A 27,722-nucleotide genomic window follows, 5' to 3' on the forward strand; every position below is an offset into this window, starting at 1 on the left:
CCCTTACCTCAGAAAAATCGTTCCTTTCAGCCTTCTGGATAGCTGACTCTGCCATCCAATTCCTGAGCACATACCTAGGATTAACACCTGAGAACAAAATGAAATACCCAATCACTGGTAGAAAAGTTTGCAGGGACTTTTCATTAGGGCTTTGCCAGGCTGAAATCACATCCTCTCATAATGCTAATCTAATAAAGTAATTAAGGATTTCAAAAGGACTGGCAGGTTGCAAACTTCATCAACAGCTGTGAGTGCGGCTACAGCAAATGCAGGCTTGATCTATGGTTACGTCGGTCTTACCTTACAATAAATGGTGGTGTGGTTGCTTGGGGTGTTAATCATCTTCACATGAAAATACATTTTCATGTGAATTCAATTTACTCCTTGTTCTGCTCTGTATTCTTTTAAGTTTCTCCTGCCTCTGTTGTCTTCCATAATTTAGTTTTGTTCTGTGGACCTTTAGTGTGACTGATGTCATTTCTGTACGCAAGCAACAACTGAACCGATTTACAACCTTTCATCCTTCCCGTTCTTCCACTCTGCACTGCTCCCATGTGTCCCTGAGTAGTACTCAATGACTGGGGCAGTTATAACTATTTGCCCCTTTGCACCTAACATGGCATATATACAAATCTTACAAGTAAGGGGACAATTTATTTGAGCCCATGTTAACCTAATCAATACAAACATTATCAATGATACCAACAGGGTTTCACTACCCCGTTTCTCATGAGTCTGAGTCATAAAAATGGATGAAAAGTTGGCTACAACACTTTTAGTCCTGCAGTCCCATTGCTGGTTTTATTAACTTTCTCCCCAGTTTTATGATCCCTTATGTAACACTGCATTTAAAGGAGTACAGAGGTTCCCTGTTCTTGTAAAAGAACACAACTTTTGTTTTTCACTGCTAGAAACTTATCAAAGAAGCAGCTCCAAGGAGTCTACTTTCAAACCCCATTGAATGAAAACAAAGCACAGAAATTTCTATAGTTCTAACAAAAATAAAACATGATTATTTATTCCCTTTCAATCAAGTTTTGTCACAGTTTCCACAGGGGTATTTGTAATGGTTATCCCTCCCCTCCTGCCCCAGCAACATGTCTTAAACTGATTAGGGGTAGTAAACAGAAACGAACTAGCCAGTAGAACGACAGCTACAAAAGCGGTTTACTTTGAACTGTAGATGCTTGTAATCAGACTGAGGCTTTAATTATTGAGCATCAGGCTGATAGTATGAGAATAGCAAGATTTGGTTCCAGTGGCACTTTAGAGACCAACTAGAGTTCTGGGGTGAGAGTTTTCGAGAGTCAGAACTCCCTTCATCAGTTTCCTCTGTACTTAAAAATGGCAGCATCAATACTGGTTCCCTCCATTATAATTAACAATTGAAAGATTGCTTCAAGGTTTAGTCAGGTCCACTACTTAAATCTCATCATATTTGGCTATAGGGGCAGTTTTAGGCTTCAAGGAATTTATCACTGATATTTGGCTGTGGTTTTACCTCCCATCTGGATATTTAAGGTACAGGGGTTCATGGATGAAAGTTCCTTTATCTTCTAGATGGATTCATTTTTTTAAAAGAGAAGTGGATTGGGAAATCAATGCCAGCTATATTCTGTACTTCTGCCAAATTGCCATTAATATATTCCTTCCTATTCTTACCCAAATCATCTGGACGTGAAACACTGTTATACTGGAAGAAGGGCAGGTAGATAAATGAATTTCAATTTATGAAAGCCAACTCTGTCTTTCTCCTGTGGTCAACTGCATTTAGAGTCAAGTACTGAGGATTTCTTTTTCAATGCTAATTTCCAAGTGCCTCAACATGCCATTCCTACAAGCAGGCTGCTTTTCAAAAAAGCCAGGGGTCATTTCATAGAAAAAAAGCTGGAGGAACTCATTAGCATAGTTCATTAGCATAACTCGTTAGCATATACCACACCCCCTTGCCATCACCAGAAGTGTGTCATTAGCATAACTGGTTTGCATGTGCCACACCCTCTGACATCACCTATCCTGGCTGTTTTGGACCCAATCCTGGCAAATCAGGGCCGAAATTGGGCCCAAAATGGCAAAAAGGGGCTGAAAATGGCCGAAAAGGGGCCCAAAATGGTCAGGATCGGGCTGCTGCTGAGTGGGAGAGTGATCCACCACCCGTCAGTGGTCCAATCTGGGCCGTTTCAGCCACAATCGAGGCTGAAATGGGTCCAAAATGGCCAAGAGTCAGGTGGGCGGGGCCACCTGACGTGACCTCTTTGGGGAACTGCCGGAACTGCATTCTTGCGCATTCCCCCTTGAAATGAGCCCTGAAAAAAGCGATATATAAATCACCTTCATCTACAATATTTAGACTTCCCGAGAAGAGGAAAAACTCCCAGTCTTACTTACTGGCCATTCTTCTTTTTCGGTCAGATTCTGAATCATCTGCATTCCTACAGAATACGCAGCAAAAAGACAAAATGTCATTCATTTTGCACCTCTTATTTTCTATGTGCCTTTTTTAAATTAAAATTTGCACATAAAATCATGCAACCTTTAACTAACACAGTGATTACCCATTCAATCCTGCTCTTAAGAAGCCACCATCATTAATGAAATATTCAACTTATACTTGAATAACAACTAAGCTTATCAACTACCATCCAGGTTTCCCAGTAACTGTGCTAATATAAAGCAGAACACAGCTGTTGTCCACAGTATTTACTAATATATGTATTTAGGCCATTCCACACAGAAATTCTCTCAGGGAGACTTTTAAATATTTAAGTGCCTTCTAACATTTAGCGGTGTTGGAGAGTGCTGTCAAGTTACAGGTGACTTATGGCAACCCCTGCTGGGGTTTTCATGGCAAAGAACTAACAGAGGTGGTTTGCCATTGCCTGCCTCTACAACCCTGGTCTTCATTGGCGGTCTCCCATCCAATTACTAACCAAGGCCAACCCTGCTTAGCTTCTGCAATCTGTTGAGATCAAGCTTGCCTGGGCTGTCCAGGTCACAGTGCTGACATTTAGTACACAATGCAAATCAGCTCCATACATACATATGCAGTGACAGCAAAAGGGCCACTGAAATTTAAAAAGACATAATTCAGCTGACACATTTCTGCCCAGTATAAGAGCAACTGAAGCTGACCACAGATGTCTATTAAGAGGATCTCAGCCTTGTAAACATGCTTTGAAATCTCCTTAACATATCATAATGTATGACGGGGAGGAAGATGGAAAGTGCCTGCTAGCGTCAGCTGAGTATCACACAGGCTGACTCTGTTTTATCCTCTCTCTCTTATTTAAGGCTGGATGGGCACAACCAGAGACATGGGCTGATGGGGCTTCTTAGCTTTGTGGGGCTAATTCATCAGAGTGGCCCATACTGACTCTTCTGACTGGATTTTGTTTTCATCTGCACTCTGCTAATGTAACACACTCATCCTGGGAAATGAATACTTATGGCCTCTTTTTCTAATTACTCCCTTAACTCTCCTCTCCTTTTCTGCTGGTTCTCCCTTTGTGCATACCTCTGCCAAATGAAAATAACATGCCATGCATCTGACAAAATAGAAGAGCAAGTTTCGGGTCCAGTAGCACCTTAGAGACCAACTAGATTTCCAAGGTGTGAGTTTTCAAGAGTCAAAGCTTCTTTCACGCTCCCAAAAGCTTATGCTACAAAAGCTCACGCTTGGTTTCTGAGATCACAAGACTAGTCATTATTTATTTTAACTAACATCTGGAATTTATCATATAAAAGTGAGCCCAGAGAGTTCAGCTCCAAAACTGCTTAGCAGATTAGAAAATATGAGGCGGGGGGGGGGGGGACAACAGTGATGCTTGTTTTCCTTTCCCCCCATCTGAAAACACATCTCTGCAGTCATTCTAAAATGAAAAGGATTGTAATTTACCTTTGTAATCTCAAGAGGTACATGGCGACCCAGCTGGAAAAGAGCTCATGCTTAGCAATGTCATGAATAGCCCAGAATTCCTACATGAAAAGAACCAAATGCATGATGTCTCTTGAAAAAATGAAAACTAGTATTTCACCTCTGTAGGTTAAGATGTACAGAGGTGAAATATCCACAGTTTTTATAATAAAACTTCAGCAAAGCAGACTCCTCTTTCTACCTCCTTGTCAATGCTGTGAAAAGAGAAAATGGGCAGGCATAGCCAACATTTGGTGAGCATTTCTATACTCTCAAACTAGATGTTCAGTCAGAAACAGGATTCTATTCCTGTGTTTGTTCAAATGCACGGAAGGAGATTTGCGAGAGATGAAGCAGAAGGCAGGAAAGGGCTGCTTAACCATCTCCCCACCTGATTCTTTTTCTCTCCGATCTATCCACTGCCCCCCACAGCTGATTTTCCCAAGCCAAACCTTTCACAACAGTTTACAGCCAGGGAAAGACTGGCACAGAAGATCATGCAGGGGGCAGAGTACGGTTGTTTATCCAACCAAAAATCCAGGACTTCGAAGTCCATGTTTTCTGCCAGTCATCTGATTCCAGCTTTAATAGTTTTCTTTTATATGCTGTCTATAAAGAAATTCAGTGCTTTCTAAAGCCCTAAAATGAATGCTGAATGGGAAACGAAGCTCAATATTAAAACCCTCATCGAAACAAGATGCATTTTACTAATTATTTATTCACTCCATTTATATCCCATTTTCTCCCCAGTGGAGACCCAAAGTGGCATACATTTTCTCAACATCTTCCGACCATCCACCCTGCGAGGTAGGCTAGGCTGAGAGAGACTGACTGGCTTAAGGTCACCCAGCAAGCTGCCATGGTAGAGTGGAGATTTGAACCTGGATCTCCCAGACCCTAGTCTGACACTCTAGCCACAGCACCACGCTGGCAGGACTGAACAGACCCCAAAATAAATAATAAAAATAAAAAACGTTGAGGATGGTGTCATTGCGCATGACACCAGCCACAAAGAAAAAACGATACTTCATTATTTCCCTTCAGCAAAGAGAAGAGCAGCAAAACACCACCTTGGAGAACACAGAAGACAATTTTGTCATTATCACCCTACATGTTCGTGTCACTTTCCCACACAAAGAAACCAGGCTAAAAAAATGACCTCAACGGCATCGAAGCATATGCTGCAATTTATGCACAAACACACACAAAGAAGTTAAGGGGGCATGAAACACCACAGGACAATTCACTTCATTAAGGCTGAGGAGTATATGGGGTTGTAAACAATTTTTTTAAAGTTGTATTAATTTTTTCTAGTTCTCAGGATCAGTTTGATCCCACACTTTGGTTTAAAAACCCTCCCCATACTACTAAAATGCAACACATCAATACCTGGGGAATGCTGACGTCCTTCAAATGGTCTAGTGACATCTCACCAAGTTGCCGAAATGTCATCGTAAAATCAGCTTTCACATCTTCCATGAGCTGAGAAACAGAACCAGATTTTGATCAGTATCTTTCTTTGGCAGTGTCAGAGGCGGTTCAACCATCTTACCAAAGAAAGAAACTCACTTTTAAAAGGAACGCAATCAGATAGCCATCATCACTACCACTGCCCAGGAGACCCAATTTTGCTTTGAATAATTCTGTAAAACTGAGAATAATAAATGTACTGAACATCAAAAAACTGGAAACCTCTTTCAAATATTTTACACATGTATCCTTTCATAAAAGATAAATTCCAACAATGACGTACCGTTTATAATACTGATCAGGGTATCCCTCAAGAATCTGAGAAGCACTAAAAAAAGGAGATGTGAAATGCTAAAACAAAACAAGGAGGACTTGTATAAAATTCACAGACCTCTGTAATTTTTTAACAAAGCAAAAATCTATTGTTAGAACACTTGGCAACCAATTTCTCCTTTTTTTTCTTGCTGTAATGTCCTTCCACATTTAATGTGTTGATGTCACCATTGTTGAAACGGAGACATAGTTGTGCCAAGGTTCAGACTGTCCCATGCTTTCCACCAAGTTAGGAAATGTCCGCCTCTGTGTTGTTTAGACTAGCTTTTAAGCTTGTTCCCTGAGAGTAACCGTTCTACAAGGAAAAGACCAAGAGATTTAGTTTTGCTTCTTAATCCATTCCCATAATTTTGGACCACTGAGATGTCTTAAATGTTCGTGTACTATCTGACTAGTCCTTATTTTTTCCTGAACACGTAATACTAAACTCCTTACTCCCCACCTCCCATCACAACCCCTAAGACATGAGTCAACACACTCCTCTGGTTTCCTGTGCAGAGGCAGACTGGCCATTAAGGCCGTCAGGAAAAGCCCCAGGGCCAATGGGCCTCTGCCTTTCCCCCTCTCCACCGGGGCCACTCTAGCCCCAAGAGAGGGGTGGCCCTTATCCTGCACATGGCAGACGTCAGCCGCCACTGCCACAAGCCTGCGGCCCTCATCGCACGCCGAGTGGGGAAGCAGGTGTGTAGCCCTGCCGAGCCCTATGCCGGATGTGGAAGGAGGTACCCGGCCAAGCTGTGCTTGATGCAGGGCTGGCAGGCCAGGCTCTTGCTCTTGCCCTTCTTGGCCGAGGTGGGGCCAGGGCCGCCTTCTCGGGTCATTTTGTTCCTCCCAGCCCACCCCAGTTATGTTCACTTAAGAGAAGACTGAGCTGTATTAGAAAGGCACATTTCATGACCCCATCTCAGCAGTCATGTGTGGGAAAGCCTGAAAGGGAATGAAACGTTCCTGTTCACGTTGCCCTCATTCTGGCAAACACACTGCCTAGCATCAGTACTTACTCCAAACAACAAGAGGGTAGTGGTGGATGCACTCTACATTTAAGCCTGGATTCATTTTCAGTGGGCTGCTGAACCATTCATTCGTTTTTAAAAAGTCATTCTTCTGGCCAAAAGTACTCTGATTATAGAGCTTATGTCAGCATCGTTTCTCCTCCCATGCCACCGCCATGGAGCCAAATCTTATTGACTAGATGGCATGGGACACAACAGAAAGTAGACTCTGAACAAATGGGATACCCTTGAAAAGGGATACCCTTGAGGTATCCCTTTTCATGCTGAAAATGGTTGAACCTAAACCTTCCGAGCAGCCCTGCCATAAGCATGTAGTGCACAGGCACTGGAGTGGCAGTCTCGCCCTAGCAAATGAACAGCAAACCGTCCCCATGGCCCCTCAGTATGGGAAAAATACTTGGGCCGGTACTGTTTTGTTTTTCCTTCGAAGAAAAAATATTGCACTGTAAATGGAAGGGGGTCTTTTCAAGCAATATAGGAATACCAACGGACCAGTTTTCCATTTGGCTGTCAAAACGACAGCTGGAAAACCTTCAGCTGGAAAATCTCTTTTTGGATCTGTCTGGTTTTCTGCTGGTTTGTCTTTCCAGACTGGCTAAAAGGCAGCTATACTTTGGTGCACAGTCTAATTTGGGCAGGTGAGTAAGGAACAATCCTGTGCCGTATTTGGCCATTTCAAGCAGGAGTTTCTGGCCTGGCATTTTAAGAAGCACCATCTCTCAAAAAGGACTCCTGATTTTCAAGCAACGTTTCTACCGGAGAGCCCTCCTTCTTTCCTGCCCATATGGTCATTATAGCACATGTCATCCCACCAGCCCTTTTAAGTGTGAAGACGTGTTTCGGGATTACTTACAGCTGCTTTTGTCTGGGATCCAGCAAAGGATTTAAAGCCTGCAACAGCTTGTTCAGATTAAACATCCCAACGTTTGCTTGGTTTCCTATGTTATACCGCCTTTCATCATCAGATATGTTTGGGACAAAGCCTGAGGAAAAACGATATTTTAGTAAAACAGGGTATTCGGAACAAAACAAACAACATTAACATATTTAAGCGTGCTTGTTTTTTCATGTTAATGCAAACTAACAAAAGTCCTTCAGGCACTAAAATATTTTTATTCTGTCTCTAAACATAGCAAGATCTGTTTACACTGGATTAGCCCAAGGTCTAATATTTGCTAAAGAAAGGAATTCATTGTTAGCTACAAGTTTACAGTTGGCAGTCTGTTATTTTCTTATTTTACGTGCAAAATAAACTCAGATGTTTAAACCACTAAAAGCAACTTTCTCAGTGTTCTGTTCAAGGTCTTCTTCCATATACTGAGGGATCTTAGAATGTCTTTTTAAAAATTATACAAATGTCACATTATTAGCTTTCATAATCAGACTGAAATAGTAAAGACTGTAATTAATCTGCCATGCTTGCATCACTTACTGCAATGCTCTCTACATGGGTCTGCCCTTGATGAGTGTCTGGAAGCTGCAACGGGTGCAGAATGCTGCTGCCAGGGCGTTGGCTAGAGTGGGTTGTAGGGAATACATCACTCCACTCTTGTTCCACTTGCTTCCCAGGTCGAGAAAGGTGCTGGTATTAACGTTTAAAGCCCTGTATCACTTGGGATCAAGGACTGCCATATGAACCTACCTGACCATTAAGATCATCTTTAGAGGCATTGCTTCAGGTACGACAGGTGGTAACCAGAAAAAAGGCCTTCTCAGAGTCTCTCTACACAAGACATCTTACATGGGGACACTCAAGTGACTTACTTGCTGTGTGGTCTTATATTCAAATGTAGAAGTGTGCAGCCCAAAAATATTCGGGTTTCCCGCTTTGGGTTTACCTGAAGTGGGAAAACAATTTCGGGTGTTTAAACACTTCAGTATGCTACATAAAGATGTGGGAATCTTTATGGAGCACACTGAAGCTCAAAGCAGCACTTTTCTTGCCATTTGCAAACGGCAAGAAAAGTGTTGCTTTCAAGCTTCCCACCCTGCTGCCTTTTTTACCCGATGGGTGAAAAAAACGGTGGGGTGGAAAGTTTGAAATTTTTATTGCTGTTTGCAAATGCAAACAGCTAGAAAAGTGCTGTGGCTGCTGCTGTTTTGCCTGAAGCTTCCCGAGGCGATACGAATCACTTCAGGAAGTTTTGTTTCAGGATTCCCGAATCGGCTCAGCAATACTGGGGTCGATTCGGGAATCCCTAATCTTTCCAAATCGGAAACTTCTACAACAAGATAGGGGAACTGGAAGCCCAGGCTGAACCAGCCCTCAAAGAGGTATCTTATAGCCTTGCAGCCATCTCTGGTCTAGTGTTAGAAAGATGCCCACTGGTCACCCCTGCCAAAATAAGGGGTTGCAAGGAAGAACTGGTTGGGGGGCTTACAAAACAGAAGTAATCGCAACGCAGTGGGCTTTCACTTCATGTAGAGCCGCCAGTTGAGCCATTCGTAACACAAGAGGCTCTTGAATGATACTTTGAGGCCTGGCCATGGCAGCTTCTCATTTGAACTAAAAGTGAACAGATATACATGGAATGCAAAAACAGCAGCCCCAAACACAATCTGAAAGAGACTCATGTCAGTCTCACACTCTCAGCCTAACCTACCTCACAGGGTGGTTGTAGGAAAAAATGGAAGAGACGGGAATGACGCAAACTGCTTTCTGTACCCATTGGGGAGAAAGGCAGGGTATAAATGAAGTAAATGAATAAGTGTGTGGCTGCAGATCCAGCTAACTTCCTTACATCAAAAGCGGAAGTCCTTACTTTTCTGCCTACCTTCATATAATTCCTTCATATATTCAGATTCCAGCTGGGTAGCTGGAAGTGCCCACCGCAGCCTATGCTACAATAAATCTGTCAGTCCTTAAGGCACGTAAGACTCTGGTTTTCCTCTCTCTCTCTCTCTCTCTCTCTCTCTCTCTGAGAGTGCCAGTGGGTAACCGGCCATGTCCTTGCTTGAGAATTCTCCTACCCATGCATTTTTCTGGACATTGGAGGTGGGGGACAGTAAAATCCAGCATCAGTGGATTTTTACTGCACTGGCCAGTAGGGGTGTGCAAGGAAAAAACTTTCGGCTTTCTTGTTTCGGGATTACCCGAAACAAGATTCTCTACCGGCATTAGCCGAATGCCGAAACAAGAATCTCTTTCGGGATTCGGGATTCGGCATTATTTCGGCATTCTTTCGGGATTCTTTCGGGTTTTTTTGCTGGGAAAATGCCTCCGTCTTTCAGGACGCCTGGAGGAGGCATTTTCCCACCAAATAAGCCCAAAATTGGTGGGGACCTTCCTCTACCCCTTCTCTAACACCCACCCAAGTTTCAGACAGATTGGACTTTGGGGGGCCATGTTATGGCCCCCCAAAGCAGGTCCCCCCATCCTCCCATAAAGGAGCATCTTCTTCATTATTTCCTATGGGGAAAAAATGAAGAAGCAGGCTTCCTTTGCCAGGGGTGGCATTTTGCATGCAAAATGCCCCCCAGCCCTCAGGGGCCCTTCTCCCACCCCTCCTCCCACCCCCCACCAAGGCTCAGCCTGCTCCCACTTGGGGGGGCCATTTCATGGCCTCCCCAAGTAGGTGCTCTAATCTCTACCACTGACAGCTGGGGGAGGCTTGTGTTGCCAGGGGTGGCATTTTGCATGCAAAATGCCCCCCAACCCTCTGGGGCCCTTCTCCCACCCCTCCTCCCACCCCCCACCAAGGCTCAGCCTGCTCCCACTTGGGGGGGCCATTTCATGGCCTCCCCAAGTAGGTGCTCTCAGCCCCTAAAGTCCACCCTTCACAGCCCCACACAAACCCAATTCCCCCCCAGCTGCCACACACAGACCCAAATCCCCCCAGTAGCCCCTCACAGACCCAAATCAACCCCCACCTGCCCCACACCCACCATAACCCCAGGAACAGGCTGGCCTGCCCTCCCCTTTTGGGAACCCCTAAACTCTCTTTCCCAGGGCAGTTCTGCACAGACAAGGGGTGCCACAATGGTGGCAGTGCCAAATCGTCCCTGGGAAAGAGCACCTGCCCTGGCACACAGACAACCACCCCCCTGACCCCCCCACCACCCGCAGAGAAGGCTGGCCAGCCTGCCCCATTGTTCCCTATGCTGGGAACCAACCTCCCATCAAAGAAGGGAACACAGACACACAATCATTAAGTTTAAAAAACCTTTATTTTCTCATTTTCAAATTACAAGTGGTCAACAAATCACAACATATTACACTTATTGTCCCTCATAGCACAACACAACACAATTAACTACACATCAGAGAATCTTAAACACAATTTTTTTTTTGAAATGGACAAACAGTAAAGTTTTGAACATTACAACAGGTCACATAGTGAGCGGGCACAACAGGGCATGGAAACAGAAGATGATCATAATAACTACCAGCCTAATACAACTCTCCCTCCATAACATGACTTAATGGGGGGGAACCACTGCATCAAAATCCCCCCCCAACCCTCTGGGGCCCTTCTCCCACCCTTCCTCCCATCCCCCCACCAAGGCTCAGCCTGCTCCCACTTGGGGGGGCCATTTCATGGCCTCCCCAAGTGGGTGCTCTGCTCTCATCTCTACCACTGACAGCTGGGAGAGGCTTGTCTTGCCAGGGGTGGCATTTTGCATGCCAAATGCCACCCTCACCCTCAGGGGCCCTTCTCCCACCCTTCCCCCCACCCCCCACCACATGCATTCCTTGACAATCAAGAAATCTGGAGTTAAATATAATGTGCATGTAAGTCCCTCAAAGACAGAAGCAATATGACCCATTTGATTTCCACAACCTCAGACACAATTAGGGATCCGTTTCCCCTTGGTGGGGGATCCCCCACTCTCACCTATCACCCCGAAGGGGGAAAGTCAGTGAATGAGCCTTCAAGGTACGCTCCAGGGGCTGCTGCCGTGATGTCACTGATGTCATCTGGCTGCCCTGAGAGTATGCCTGTGCTTTGCAGTGGGCTGATTTGGGCCCTGCAGGCCAAAGCAGGATCCCTTGTGGCCCAAATCTGCCTGCTGTGAATTGTGCGTGCTCCCCAGCCTTGTGTGATGATCACATCACTTCCTAGAACAGACATCATCATGCCAGAGCATTGCCATTAAATGATCATGCGTGTGTGAACAGACCCTAAGTATCCTGTAGGCTTCAGTGATGGTATAGTAATGTTTTCACTCACATTATAGAGAGAGAGAGAGAGAGAGAGAAGGGGGGGAGGCACTGAAGCTAGATTATTTCTTCTATTTTACTGTCCCCTTCCAAAGCCAGGGTGGCATTGGCACAATGCCCCCCTCCCCCCGGCCAGAGCCTTAGTACCAGTATGCATTGACAGGCCCATGCATCATAGTCCTTTTTGAGACCCAGCCAAGTTGTGTGCCTTTTGGAGAAAAATGTTCAAGTTGCTGGTGGGGGTATGAACAATTTTTAGATATCCACTGTAGTGCAATGGCTAGAGAGTTGGTCTAGAATCTGGCAGACTCTGATTCTGTGCCTTGTAGGCTTGATGGATGTTCTTGGCTCAGCCTAAGTAAACAATTGTGTTGTGTTTTCCAGAGGCAGTCTAGGTGATTTTGGGGCCCTGGACAAATGTTCTTGACGGGGCCCCAGAACCAGTGCCGCCCCACCACTGGCTCCTTGCCAAGGCCAAGCAATTTGGTAACCTAGGCCCCAGATAGAGTGGGCAGGAGTGCGTTGTTTCCTTCCTCCCCCCCCCCCTCCACCCCCTCATACAACTAAGAAGGCCATCGGTGGAGTCACTCCAATGTGAGGCATGGAGCAGCTGTCTATTGTTAGCCTGGTTGTGATGAGGGTGAAACAAATCAAGGGAGAACAGCAATGTGTAAACCACTCTAGGTTCCCATGGGGGAGAAAACCGGGGCATAAGATAAACCTTTAATTTGGTGGGGAGGGGGTATATACATTTTATGTGTATGTGTCTGTATGTTTTATGCATTCAAATCACTTGTGGTGTACTTTAGAATTATATTGAGCTCCACAGTATCCCAAAAACCTTGTCCATGTATTGCAAACCGAAGTCAATCTACCACATCTAGGGTATTCTTCTTTTCCCTACTGCCTTCAATTTTTCTTAGCATTATTGTCTTTTCTAGTGAACCTTGTCTTCTCATGATGTGACATAAGCACTATCATCACTTGATATCTTCAAGGGAGAAAGCAGGCCTGATTTGGTCTGGACATGTCTTTTTCGGAGTCCATGGTACATGTAAATTGAAACTTTCTTCCCACTTCACAGTGTGAATGCTTTTTCCTCCTATGAGCTTTGTCTAAATTTTACTGTACTGATACTGCTCATTTGGCCAAAAGGCCTGCCCTTGATCAATGCCACATTAAATACTTCATAATAAAAATATGTTTTTAGAACCATTTAAAAGTGTCCTTAAGTGCCATACGCCGATTTAAAAAACCATAAGCTAAATGTTTGGGAACACAACCAGATATGTGAATGACTGAAATGCAGCCCAATCCCACTGCTACTTAAAATCCATTTTTGATGGAGGTCTGGATTGTCTTACATTGGTGTCATTGGGCTTGGAATCAGGAACCTGGAAGCGTTCCATGGGGGCTACAACTTTCATGCCAAGGCTAAGAGGGTGGGAACGGGATCTCTCTGGGGTGGCAAACTCTGGCCTTGGAAGTTACTGGCAATTTGGGGGTGGGACTTGTGCAAAGGAAAATCTGAGTAGGGATCTCCCCCAGAATCCATGGTCCGCATTTGCCCTCTAAAGAGATTGCTCTTGGAAGCAGCCAGTTTATCTGTAGGGAACTACTCTCTCTAACCTGAACTCAAGCCCAACCAGGAGTTTGGCAGCCCTAGGAAAATTTCTGAAAAAGATGGCAAAGGAGGGCCAGCAACTGATAGAGGCATGGAAGCCCACACCAGGACAGTAGCAGGGGCCTACTTGGGCAAAAGGGACGACCAGTGCTCTCATCCCCCATAGTCCACTCCTTACAGCCCCACACAAACCCAGTTCCCCCACCCCAGCTGCCACACACAGACCCAAATCCTCCACTCAGCCCCTCTCAGAACCAAAACCACCCTCAGCTGCCCCACACCCAGTACCCCAGGAACAGGCTGGCCAGCCTGCCCCATTGTTCCCTATGCTGGGAACCAACCTCCCATCAAAGAAGGGAACACAGACACACAATCATTAAGTTTAAAAAAACCTTTATTTTCTCATTTTCAAATTACAAGTGGTCAACAAATCACAACATATTACACTTATTGTCCCTCATAGCACAACACAACACAATTAACTACACATCAGAGAATCTTAAACACAATTTTTTTTTTGAAATGGACAAACAGTAAAGTTTTGAACATTACAACAGGTTACATAGTGAGCGGGCACAACAGGGCATGGAAACAGAAGATGATCATAATAACTACCAGCCTAATACAACTCTCCCTCCATAAAACGACTTAATGGGGGGGAACCACTGCAACAGGGTCCAGCAGAACCTATGTCATTTCCTGTGGCTGTGCTTTCAGTTCAGACACACAAAGCTGAACTGGGCACTTCCAAGGCACTGGACAATGGTATTTCTGGAGCAGTTCTGCAGAGGTCTCCCCCCACCCCCGCACCAGCCTCAGAATTTACCTGGGAACATCTGTGAGAGATCATCATTGGCCGGTGCCCATCCACCACTCTTCCCGCATCCCCCAACCATGCAAACCCAACATTAACATCAAATTTTTTTTTTTAAACATGAACATTCAATCAACTTTTAAAAAACATAATCACAACATTTTTTTTGGGTTTTTTTTCCTTTTTTTTACATGAACAGAACATCAACTTTTAAAAAACATAATCACAACATTTTTTTGGGTTTTTTTTCCTTTTTTTTACATGAACAGAACATCAACTTTTAAAAAACATAATCACAACATTTTTTTTTGGTTTTTTTTCCTTTTTTTTACATGAACAGAACATCAACTTTCAAAAAACAGTACAACAATTCTTCTACAATTTTTTTTACAATGATTTCATCTGATAAAAACACCTAAGCAATCCCTATCTAACCTGTTTCTCCCTCCAGTAGCAATCCATGTTTCTGGGGCATTATTTTTCATAATAAATTTGGTCCCACAGGGTATGTCTCAGTGATGGGAGATGTTTTGAATACCCTGGGGGGGGGCTTTCAAATTGCTGGGTGTTTTCCCTTTGCCACTGGTTCCTAACCACCCTCCCTCTACTGGCCGGTTTTAACTGTATATACAGGGTTTTATACAGGGGAGAGCGCGATTCCAAAGGATTGGACTCATAGAGGATGCAGGCCACAAGTTGGGCTCACCTCAGTCACTCTGGAAGTCCAGTCCTGAGAAATCGAAGAGGCGAGAGTTGACCTTCAGGAAGGTCAACTGCTCGACTCTCCATGGGAGAAGGCGAGTGCGATGTGGGCCGACAATGTCGCCCGCATGTGAAAAGACGCGCTCGCTCTCCACGCTCGTCGGAGGGCATGAGAGCAGCCGCTGCGCCTCGAGGGAGAGGTCCGGCCAGACCGACTCCTTCCTGGCCCAGTAGCTGAGCGGATCGGTGGAGAGCGACTCGCAGGGCTCCGCGAGGTAGTCCCTGACCATCGCCTCCGCCGGATCCTCTCTCACGGTCCTCACGACCCCAGAGGGGACGAGGGCCCACCGGAGCATCTCCATCTCCATCGGCACTCCGGTGGTGGCCTCGGGGGGGGCCTGCGCAGAGGGGGCGTCAGAGGGACCCGCACGGCAGGGCCCCTCTTGCGTCCCCCCTGTCGACAGGCGTCCCCTCTTGGCCTGCCTGCGCCTCACCCAAGAGCAGAGCCCGTCTCTGGCTTGGGTGAGGTTCCCGTCCCGCTCGGCGAAAGTGCCCTTTATGCGCGGGTCACACATGGTCGCCAACATGTATGACTCTTCCTTAGTGAGAGGAGTTAGCCTGGCAGCTATGCCCTGCTGCAGCCTTCTCACTAATGCGCGCACCGCTGGAACAAGGTCAGCACGGGGCGCGACCCGGTCTGCAAGGGTGGCCAGATTCCTCTGGAGCGTGTGCACCAGGGGAATGACCAGACCGAGGGTCGCCGTGTCTGACGAGACCGCCACAGTGAAGTCCTTGAAGGGCTTCAGGACCTCCACTGTCTGGGTGATGGTGAGCCAATCCTCCCGGTTGAACTCACCCACCTGACTCGCACCGCGGTGCTCGGAGAGCCACGCGTGGAGTGCGGCCTGCTGCTCCACCAAGCGCTCAAGCATGGCGCAGGTGGAGTTCCAGCGAGTGCTGACGTCAGTGATCAGAGCGTGCTCTGGCACACCTGTCCTGACCTGTGTCTGGCGCAGTTCGTGCGTGGCCTTCACGCTGCGCGAGAAGTGACCCGTGAGCCTCCGACATTTCTGGACAAGTAACTGGAGTTCACGGGTCCGGGTATCCACGGGTTCCTTCGAGGAGCCCAACCCCAGCGCATCTCTCACCACTAGGTGAAGCTTGTGAGCGGCACAGTAGACGCTCTCTCGGCTCACTAGATGCGCCGCTGCCCTCATGTTCTTGCCACCGTCCGTCACCATGCATCCCACGGTGGCGGGTCCCTGGCCTATCCACTCGTCCAACTGTCTCCTTAAGGTGGCAGCGATGTTCTCCGCCGTGTGGGACACGTCGAGCACCTCGGCGTGAAGCAAGGCCTTGCAGTAGCCGGCCTGGCGGTCTCGCATCCTTCCCTGTCTAGCTGTGCTAGGCACCTCCCCCCGGCCCCCACCCAGAACCGACTCGGGTTCCCACCAGTGAGCAGTAAGCGAGAGGTACGCTTGCTGCACACTTGGGCAGGTCCAGATGTCCGATGTGAAGTGCACAGTTCTCCCGGCAACCCGGGACAGCTGTGCCTTCACATGATCCCTGGCAGCCCTGTAAAACGAGGGCACCACCGATCTGCTCAACGACGTGCGAGCAGGGACGGCGTACCAGGGAAAGCAATCTTGGAGCAGCCCTGAGAAGCCGAAGTCTTCAACTACGGAATACGGTTGCCCATCCACTGCTATCATGTTGACGATGTGGCGCGTGATGCGCCTGCTCGCCCTCCGGATCCCCTCTCTGGGCACACTAGCGCCCTGCATACCAAGCATCTCCGGGAGAGAGGCTTGGCGTCCCTTTCCTGCAGGTACCCTTGGGGGGAGAGCACCAGAGGAGCCTGCCTCCTTCTGGCTAGCTGGCGGCCGTGCGGCGCCACTCGAACCCTCCTCCCGAAGAAGCACCGCCTGGTGGTGCCTCTTCATATGGTACCTCATCCCAGACGTGGAGAGATGCCACACATCTTTGCCACGGCTGACGCGCTGCCTACAATGCAGGCACAGGGCTGCTCGGGGATCCTCCGTTGTCTGGAAGTGCTTCCAGAGTTCGGAGGAAAAGGGCATCCCACGCTTCCCAGGAGAAGCGCGTTCGGGACCACCCTGCGGCACCTCCTGTGAGGTGCTCTGGCCGGACACACCGTGTCCCACTCTCGGCCGGGCAGGTGGGGATGGACGAGGCTGAAGGGGCAGAGATGTGGGCTCTTCCACCACAGTCTCTGCCTCTTCCTCCCGCGTCCTCTCCTCCTGCACAGCCGCGAGAGGCCTGCTGCTGGCCTCAGAGGAAACTGGGGTGGACCGCCCCAGGGGGGGTCTCACGGGCAGTTCCTCCAACATCCTCCGGGTTCCTGGGGTGAGCGGGAGCGCAGGGAAAGTCATGTGCTCCGCGCCCATCCCAGGAGACACCACATGCTGCCCCTCCTCCAGCAGCTGGCTCGCAACCACTGGAGGAGGAGGAGCCTCAGCAGCAGGCCCCTGCCCAGTGCCAGCCCCTGCCTCACGCACCCGGGTTGGGGGTGGCCCTCCAGCAGCTGCCTCAGGAAAGAGAGTCTTGCGAACCCTCTTCCTGTCACCAGAAGCCAGGCTGGTGAACGGCAGCAGCGCAGGGGAGGGCCTCCTCCGCTCAGATGGAGGGGCTGCCGCAGCAGTCCCCCTCCCCCTCCCCTCCTCCCCTCTAGATTTCTCCCTAGCCTTTCCCCCGGGTCCCCTCTCCGCTTTCCTCTCTGACATACTTTCCCCTCCCAAATTCAACCCTAACTAATCAGAAAAGATTTAGAAAACAAAGGTCAACTTTGTTTTCAAGACCTAACTAACCTGCTATAAATCTGTGTTTCTAGTGGCTCTGTGACTTGGAGATGAACAATCAAGTGCCTTTTTAAGCAACCCTATTTATGTCAGGGAACCTGAGCCTGCCAATCAGCTGAATTCCTCTGGAATTGAGCTGGCCCTAAACCCCAATAACAGGTGACAAAGCCTTAAACACTCACACACTAGTATGCCCGGGCCGGCCTGGCACCACCACGTGTGCCAGAGATGGGCAGTGGAACCCTAGTTATGGGGGCACTAATGGGAAGCCTATTGACAGCTATTACAAATTTTTATATATATATATATATATATATAGAATTCAAACCTAACACTCACTCACTAATGCTTTCCCTGCTGAGTCCCTATTTAGTTTTTTAAAAAAAACTAGGCTCGGTTTCCCTAATAATTATGTTGAGGGCAATTATCCACTGATCACCTACCAACTGGCCTACCTACCTAAGAGACACTATTTAGCGGGACCGATGTATCTGTGGTATGTCGGTGTGGGGTGTGGATGTGGTGTTTTGAAGATGAGCCTCCCCCCTCCCAAGCTAGCAAGAACCCACCCCCAAGGCCACCCAAATGTGAACCCGGACTCGCTCACACTAACACCAGTCCTGCAGTCCAGCGATGTTCAGGCGGTCTTGCAGCTGGTCCTCCTCTCCTCCACGATGCTGTCAAGAAAATTGGAAATGTTAGCAGAGTCAACACCACACGCCGCACACGCAACCCCAAAATTCAAGGCCCCGTTGCACAAGCCAAGTCAGCCCCCCCCCCCCTTAAAGGCTAGGGCCAACCAGCAGCAAAACAAAACACATCCACCCAGCAGAGCTTCTGGCCTGTGCAGGCCAGAAGCTGGCACACTCATTTTTTAGTCCTGTGAAACAGCAGTTCATGCCCACCCCACACTCAAACTTGAAAAATGAAACATGAAAGAAAGCAGGCACTGCGATCAATGCTGGCCCCCCTAACCCCCAAACAATATCCTCTTGCCCAACCAGAAAATGCCCCCCCCCGGCCCAAGCCATAAAGACAGAGCCAAAGCATATGCTCGCAGGTAGGCACAGCAGCAGACATAAGCTCAAAAACCAAATTTAACAACAACCCTACCAGTCCACCAGTGCAGATGTCCAGCAATGTTGATCCTCCACGCAGAGATCTGCAGGCCGATGTCCACCAAGTGCAGTCCAGTCCAGAAGAGGTCCACCAACGATAAACAACCTGAATGTGAAGCAAAACAGTGAGTGCCAGGCCAGCAAACGGGAAGGGTTACCAAAGCCGGAGCAGCAGGCCTGTGTGTGGGCCGAAGGCTGGCACAGTTGATCAGGACGGAGCCTGTTGGGAATCCTTGCAAGCAGGGGACCAGACACAGAAACGCAAGCCACACCATTCCAGATTGTGGAGCACAACTGTGAGTGCCAGGCCAGCAACCAAAAAGGGTTACCTTGGCCAAAGCAGCATACCTGTGTGTGGCCCACAGGCTGGCACAGTTGATCAGGACGGAGCCTGTTGGGAATCCTTGCTAGCAGGGGACCAGACACAGAAAGGCAAGCCACACCATTCCAGATTGTGAAGCACAACTGTGAGAGCCAGCCAGAAGAAAGGCTTCTGGCCTGTGTAGGCCCAAAGCTGGCACACTCTGGTTTTAATCTTCAAACAGTGGATCAAGCTTAAAGAAGGCAAGCACAACAACCAATGCTGAACCCCCCCCCCCACCATCAAAGATTGTCTGCCCAACCTGTCCCCCAGGCCATACCTGTGTGTGGCCCACAGGCTGGCACAGTTGATCAGGACGGAGCCTGTTGGGAATCCTTGCTAGCAGGGGACCAGACACAGAAAGGCAAGCCACACCATTCCAGATTGTGAAGCACAACTGTGAGAGCCAGCCAGAAGAAAGGCTTCTGGCCTGTGTAGGCCCGAAGCTGGCACACTCTGGTTTTAATCTTCAAACAGTGGATCAAGCTTAAAGAAGGCAAGCACAACAACCAATGCTGAAACCCCCCCCCCCACCATCAAAGATTGTCTGCCCAACCTGTCCCCCAGGCCATACCTGTGTGTGGCCCACAGGCTGGCACAGTTGATCAGGACGGAGCCTGTTGGGAATCCTTGCTAGCAGGGGACCAGACACAGAAAGGCAAGCCACACCATTCCAGATTGTGAAGCACAACTGTGAGAGCCAGCCAGAAGAAAGGCTTCTGGCCTGTGTAGGCCCGAAGCTGGCACACTCTGGTTTTAATCTTAAAACAGTGGATCAAGCTTAAAGAAGGCAAGCACAACAACCAATGCTGAACCCCCCCCCCCACCATCAAAGATTGTCTGCCCAACCTGTCCCCCAGGCCATACCTGTGTGTGGCCCACAGGCTGGCACAGTTGATCAGGACGGAGCCTGTTGGGAATCCTTGCTAGCAGGGGACCAGACACAGAAAGGCAAGCCACACCATTCCAGATTGTGAAGCACAACTGTGAGAGCCAGCCAGAAGAAAGGCTTCTGGCCTGTGTAGGCCCGAAGCTGGCACACTCTGGTTTTAATCTTAAAACAGTGGATCAAGCTTAAAGAAGGCAAGCACAACAACCAATGCTGAACCCCCCCCCCCACCATCAAAGATTGTCTGCCCAACCTGTCCCCCAGGCCATACCTGTGTGTGGCCCACAGGCTGGCACAGTTGATCAGGACGGAGCCTGTTGGGAATCCTTGCTAGCAGGGGACCAGACACAGAAAGGCAAGCCACACCATTCCAGATTGTGAAGCACAACTGTGAGAGCCAGCCAGAAGAAAGGCTTCTGGCCTGTGTAGGCCCAAAGCTGGCACACTCTGGTTTTAATCTTCAAACAGTGGATCAAGCTTAAAGAAGGCAAGCACAACAACCAATGCTGAAACCCCCCCCCCCCCCACCATCAAAGATTGTCTGCCCAACCTGTCCCCCAGGCCATACCTGTGTGTGGCCCACAGGCTGGCACAGTTGATCAGGACGGAGCCTGTTGGGAATCCTTGCTAGCAGGGGACCAGACACAGAAAGGCAAGCCACACCATTCCAGATTGTGAAGCACAACTGTGAGAGCCAGCCAGAAGAAAGGCTTCTGGCCTGTGTAGGCCCGAAGCTGGCACACTCTGGTTTTAATCTTCAAACAGTGGATCAAGCTTAAAGAAGGCAAGCACAACAACCAATGCTGAACCCCCCCCCCCCCACCATCAAACATTGTCTGCCCAACCTGTCCCCCAGGCCATACCTGTGTGTGGCCCACAGGCTGGCACAGTTGATCAGGACGGAGCCTGTTGGGAATCCTTGCTAGCAGGGGACCAGACACAGAAAGGCAAGCCACACCATTCCAGATTGTGAGGCACAACTGTGAGAGCCAGCCAGAAGAAAGGCTTCTGGCCTGTGTAGGCCCAAAGCTGGCACACTCTGGTTTTAATCTTAAAACAGTGGATCAAGCTTAAAGAAGGCAAGCACAACAACCAATGCTGAAACCCCCCCCCCCCCACCATCAAACATTGTCTGCCCAACCTGTCCCCCAGGCCATACCTGTGTGTGGCCCACAGGCTGGCACAGTTGATCAGGACGGAGCCTGTTGGGAATCCTTGCTAGCAGGGGACCAGACACAGAAAGGCAAGCCACACCATTCCAGATTGTGAAGCACAACTGTGAGAGCCAGCCAGAAGAAAGGCTTCTGGCCTGTGTGGGCCCAAAGCTGGCACACTCTGGTTTTAATCTTCAAACAGTGGATCAAGCTTAAAGAAGGCAAGCACAACAACCAATGCTGAAACCCCCCCCCCACCATCAAACATTGTCTGCCCAACCTGTCCCCCAGGCCATACCTGTGTGTGGCCCACAGGCTGGCACAGTTGATCAGGACGGAGCCTGTTGGGAATCCTTGCAAGCAGGGGACCAGACACAGAAAAGCAAGCCACACCATTCCAGATTGTGGAGCACAACTGTGAGAGCCAGCCAGAAGAAAGGCTTCTGGCCTGTGTAGGCCCAAAGCTGGCACACTCTTGTTTTAATCTTAAAACAGTGGATCGAGCTTTAAGAAGGCAAGCACAACAACCAATGCTGAAACCCCCACCCCACCATCAAACATTGTCTGCCCAACCTGTCCCCCAGGCCATGCCAAGAATAAACTGCAACACCTTTTTGCAGAGGCAGGCCACAGCAGCACATTGCCCGGCATCAAAAAAATTTACAAAAATTTTAAAAAGGCCTACCAGGTGTCCTCTCAGGATGTCCAGCACAGTTGATCCTCCAGGCAGATGTCCTCCAGGCTCCAGGTGCAGTCTCTCTTCTTCTCCTCTCTCGGTCACAGCTCAGCAGCAGCAGCAACAGAAGTGTTCCAGACAGTCTTGCTCCAAATTTAAATCCCCTGCTGCAGCCTCAGCCAAAGATTTAAATCTATTGGCTGGCATGAGAATGCAGCAGTGGGATTGGTGACTCCTAAAGTCCCCAGTCCCCTGCCTTTCCCCACCCACACTCCAAGAGCCACCCTCCTCCTGCTCCCCCTCCCCTACCTGTTAGTTTTGGCGGGAATCTCTGCTGCTTTGCAAATGCAAAGTGCAATGCAATGCTTGCACCTTGCATTTGCAAGGCAAAGCAGGATTCCCTATCCTCCTTTGCAAGAGGGGTGGGGGGTGACAGAAGGAGTGAGTGATTCACTCCTTCTCCCCCCCTCCCCTCTTCTAAGAGCCTGCAGGAAGCCTTTGCTTCCAGCAGGATTTTGCTAGCCGCTTGCTAAGGCAAACGGCTAGCAAAATCAAAATGGCGATTCTCGAATGCCGAAAGAATGCCGAAAGAATCCCGAAACGTTTCGGGTTTTTCTTTCGGCAATCCCGAAACGTTTCGGCATTCCCCGAAACGTTTCGGGATTCTTGAAGAATGCCGAAACACTTTTGTTTCGGCATTCTTTCGGCATTCAGAATGCCGAAACGCACATCCCTACTGGCCAGTAAAATGCGGCATCATACCAATTCTAATGCCTGTGTCTCTGCCCTTTTCCTCTTTCTTCTCTAGGTTTCCCCACAATTTTTGCTGCAGATCAGCTTCTAAACTGCATTGGGGTTTCCCCTCCTTTACACGCAAGTGTTATTTGTAGCTAAGAAGCTGAGCTACTGCAAGAACTCTCTGCAGAAAAGCCCTCCTCTTCTTTCAGCGCATTTTCTACCCATAGGCGTATGAAGCCAACAACTCATAGGAAAAGAATACATTCAGCAAACTAAATTCAAGCATCTAGATGTAGTCAAGATTACAAAATGTATTTAGAATTCAACACTTTATATGCAACAAATAATCAATTCTGCATTCTCCTAGGCTATACATACCTGGATCATAGGAATCCATGAATCCAAATGGACCATAATCTATGGTTATGGACAAAAGGCTGAAATTATCTGTATTACAGACCCCTATAACGAAACAACATTACCATCAAAACAATACAGGGCCATATACTAGAAAATGCTGATTTAGCAGAAATGGAATGTGTGCTGAAATAGCCAATAAGTTTTCCCTGGAGTGACTTAATGGAAACCAGGCTCAGCCTCTCATAGCTAAAGAGGTATTGTAATAGATTACTATCAGATTTGATCTTTGATATCTCACCTAGAATCTGTTACAGACACTATGAATAGACATGGGCAGGGCTTTTTTTCAGCTGGAACGCGGTGGAAGGGAGTTCTGGAACCTCTTGAAAATGGTCACATGGCTGGTGGCCCCGCCCCCTGATCTCCAGACAGAGGGGAGTTGAGATTGCCCTCCGCGCCACCAAGCGGCACGGAGGGCAATCTAAACTCCTCTCGGTCTGGAGATTGGGGTTGGGGCCACTGGCCATGTGACCATTTTCTCCGAGGGCAACCCACTGAGTTCCACCACCTCTTTTCTCAGAAAAAAAGCCCTGGACATGGGTAAGATGGGGGGACGGATGAGGTGGGACTCCAGTGCCCGCCTACATTCATGCCCACAATAGGATTTCCTTCCCTTCCTAGATAGACCGCTGCATGCTCTTGCAGGGGAACAGGAAGTCCACACTGGAAGCTCACTGTGAAGCCTCGGACAGCTGATATTTGGGCACCAGAAATCAACCCATCCTTCACATGCACCTTTGCAAAGCATGCAGGGTAAGAGAAGGCGGCTAGATGAGGATGGTGAATAACTGGACCCAAACCCAGAGTCTTCTGCCCTGCTAAATCTTGCAGTCTAAAACAGAGAATTACATAGCACCATGACATCACAATACATCTTCCTGCATATAATAAAACATTTAATAATGGGGACAGGATGAAATCAATAAAGGGATGCCTTTTTCAGTAGCAGCCCCGTATATTCTATAATGTCTGTTTCTGCCCTGAATGAACAGTACATTTTCTACAGTTTATCTAATATAAACTAGATATTTTTCCTTACCTTGGCAGAAATAGGTAACGTTTTTTTAATCATAAACAGCTTATTATAGTTATTCACTTAGATTTATCTGCATAAATCTGGGTTATCAATGTCATGTGCTGCTTTCAACTCTTATGACCTTTACATTAATTATCTTTGGAATTGTAGTGCTAGCCCTGTAAGTCAATCACAATGACCTTTAACAAAAAACCCCAAGTATTTTACAACTTTCATGCCCCCAAACCAAACAAAATTAAAAGTAAAATCTCACCATGAGCAAAGCCTACTGACATCCACAAAGCAATTAGGTCTGCAGTCTCAGATACTACTCGAGAGAAAAATGCCTGCAATCAAACACAGTTTGACTTTGATGCTCCTGCTTTAAAAGCCTGCAGGACACAACATTGGCAAACATACCAACAACTGTAAAGTTGAATTCTGACTACGGCAGGCCTCCCAGATTGACTGTGTTAATTTATATATTTTTATGTGTTGCTGCTAAATATATATAAAACAGTAGCATTTGGAAAGTAGATTACATACACCACATAGTGATGCCTTTTTAACTGGTAGAGGAAAGAGGGGAAAGAACACGTGGGGGGGGGGGAGAGGAAGTTGACACTCAGAACAATATGTAACCTTTCGACTTGTTGTTTCCTGTACATGCACATGCATGACTGCCTCTCCTAGGGCGAGCCCATCTGCCAACTGAGGTTCCGATCCCTCCAAAAGGAAGTTAGAACAGGAAGTTCCCTTGTACGTTTTCATAACAGGTGCAAGACTTTTATACATCCTGTAGAGAAGTGTCCCCTTTAGGCTAAAATGGTTGATATTATACTGGTCTGGACTGTTAGGATTTTAGTACTCCAATTTTCTTGTCTGTTCTATTGATTATTCTCAGTGATCATCTTAGCATTTGTAAACACTCTTGATCTAAAGAAAAGAGTAATATAAATGTTTAAACCAAATAAATGGGGGAGAGGTGTTGGGCAAGGGGATTCATAGTCTTATCACTTACCAGGTATTTGTTTGAGTCATTCATGCTTATTGATGGAAAGTGTTCATCTATAACAAGGTCTAATAGTACCCTAAATCAAAAATTAAAGATTAATTTAATCAAAATCAGTTTCAAAAGACTGAATATTTGGTTCTATGATTGTATCTGATACCTGGAAAGATCCTATCTCAGATGCCTTCCTTAGAAAGCTAACTAGAACTATACTCCTTGGTCAAGAAGTTCTGCTGAATTCACAGCAAAATTCTACATCCATATTAAGGCCACCACGAGTGGTTGTTCAAACTATGTATTATACTTTATTGGGGCAGATCACGTGAGTGATTTCAAAGCCTTTCAGTGAAAAGGAATGAAAAACCCACTTGCTTCTTATATCTATAATAACAGGTTGGAAAACTCTCAGAAGCCTGATTGTCCTACAGCTAAAAATACATTGGCATCTAACATTTTGACATGTTTCCAGTTCCTGCACAGGGTCGGCATCCAAAAATGTGATGCTGGCTTTTGAAACTGAAACATCTTTCCAGCCTTCTAAATTCACCCACCAGTGTGAGAACCCATTTACAGCTGCACAAGACTTCAATGGATCCTGACCAAAGGACCACTCAGCCACACGCCAGAGGATGCTTTCGGCATGTGTTTTGTGAACACATGGCAAACAGCATTTGTAACAGAGGAATATTTCAAAAGCAGTTTGTGATACAGCATGGGGCTTCTAAAATTTCAAAGAAAAAAAGCTAAAAATCCCAGCGGGTAGGTGCAAACCCTTAATATCTTGCCACAAACATGAACACTCTCAGAGTCTTCAGGTTTATACCAGAATTTCTGGTAGTCCTTTATTTAAATGAAATTTGAATTAAATGGTTTGAGCTTCAAAGTATGAGGAATTTTATTTATAGTTGTTTTTAAAATGTGGTAGCCAGTGTTTGCGATTTGCATCCACTTGGTAATGGCTTGTACTCCCGGGGAGAATACATTGTACTGTTAATATTTCTATAAGTATAATGCACTGAAATCCAGAACCTTCCTACATCCATGGAACTAATCATGCAAATGCTAAGTATAAATATAACCTCTGGCAAACATAATGTAAAGCGTACTCGATAGACTATTTTTTTGCTGGAAATATACCTGCCACATGAATTTCTTACAATAAATATTTAATGTTCCTTTCACTGTGAGAAAAATAACAATGCTATGCAAGCTCTATTGCCACTCCACTATTTAAATAATCAAGTCCTGTTAGTGATGCCATTAAACTAGTACTTTCGAGAACTGAAAAATCTATCCAGCACCCAGTTACCTAGATGACTAAAAAGGCAGTGTCTGTACTTAGGAATTCTGAAATGTTTCAACAGGGCTGATACCTAAACACTTGCGTTTATTTTTTCAGACCTTACTTACACAGGACAGCTTCAAAGAAGCCTGTGTACCAGCAGAGAGAACTTTCATGCACAGCTACAACAGGGGCAGGAGAGTACGTCTCCTTTTCATGGTGGCAGCAGTCTGTGCAATATGGAATGCCACTCCTGACATTTTCTCAAGTTTCACGGGCAGCTTTCAGGAAGGGGGGAAAAGTTGGTAGTTGAAATGGGAAGGCTGAAAATCCTTCTTGGAACTCAGCTGTTATACTGTATTGGTTAGATATGAGAAATGAAAGAATAAAGAATTAATTCTAACCTTAATAAATCTAGTTCTCCAGAACGAGTTAAAATTTCTAATGATCCTATTCGAAACCATGATTTGGCAACACGCAGCACTATTGCACCTGAAACACAGATAGATCTATTTGTTAATCAATCACAACACATTTGGACCTAGAGTTCAATGTGTGCTTTGATGAGTACATAGAACTCCTGCATGGTTAGACTCCCACACTGAATTCCGTGAAAGACAGAGATATTCATGCACAAGAGAACACACATGCAGCAGTGTTCCCTCCATCAGGGGGAACTCGAACAACCTTGTGGGGAGTAAAGCTTGTATAAGGAACTGCTGCAACTAGACAATGGCTGACATCATTCAGCTAAGGCAACTAACCTTGAAATAAATCAAGATGGGTAGCCGTGTTAGTCGGTCTGTAGAAGTAGAAAAGAGCAAGAGTCCAGTAGCACCTATAAGGCTAAGAAAATCTGTGGTAGGGTATGAGCTTTCATCTGAAGAAGTGAGCTGTGGCTCATGAAAGCTCATACCCTACTACAAATTTTGTTAGTCTGACAGGCTACTGGGCTCTTTGCTCTTTTCTACAACCTCAAAATAAGGAGATCATATTTCAATATTTCTTCTGTGATTGAAGATTCATATTTTTGGAATGCTCCAGGCAAGGTAAGCTTGAGGAAGATGAGAAGTAGCTCAGTGGGAGAAAGCAAGATGGCATGCCAAAGTTTCCAGATTTGATCTCTCGCATCTCCAGTTCAAGGATCTGAAGGAGCAGATGATGGAGAAGATCTTTCTCTGCTCGACACCACTGACCATTGCTACCAG

At 47.0% G+C, this 27,722-nt stretch overlaps 1 protein-coding gene across 2 annotated transcripts in view; it reads right to left on the reverse strand.

Moving 5' to 3' along the window:
- The window catches only part of LOC129337440 (protein adenylyltransferase SelO-like), a 52,472-nt gene that overhangs the window by 509 nt on the left and 24,241 nt on the right, over nt 1-27,722 (reverse strand). For both annotated transcript variants that reach the window (XM_054991095.1, XM_054991094.1), the window contains 11 exons: nt 26,919-27,006; nt 25,242-25,311; nt 24,495-24,567; nt 23,164-23,247; nt 7,583-7,712; nt 5,667-5,711; nt 5,483-5,564; nt 5,303-5,395; nt 3,896-3,975; nt 2,389-2,432; nt 8-87 (listed from right to left, as the gene is read on the reverse strand). In XM_054991095.1, the coding sequence (XP_054847070.1) occupies nt 8-87; nt 2,389-2,432; nt 3,896-3,975; nt 5,303-5,395; nt 5,483-5,564; nt 5,667-5,711; nt 7,583-7,712; nt 23,164-23,247; nt 24,495-24,567; nt 25,242-25,311; nt 26,919-27,006 (869 nt within the window). The remainder of the gene's footprint in view (nt 1-7; nt 88-2,388; nt 2,433-3,895; nt 3,976-5,302; nt 5,396-5,482; nt 5,565-5,666; nt 5,712-7,582; nt 7,713-23,163; nt 23,248-24,494; nt 24,568-25,241; nt 25,312-26,918; nt 27,007-27,722) is intronic.

This window comes from Eublepharis macularius, chromosome 11, assembly GCF_028583425.1.
Source record: "Eublepharis macularius isolate TG4126 chromosome 11, MPM_Emac_v1.0, whole genome shotgun sequence".
In the NCBI taxonomy this organism is placed as follows: domain Eukaryota; kingdom Metazoa; phylum Chordata; class Lepidosauria; order Squamata; family Eublepharidae; genus Eublepharis; species Eublepharis macularius.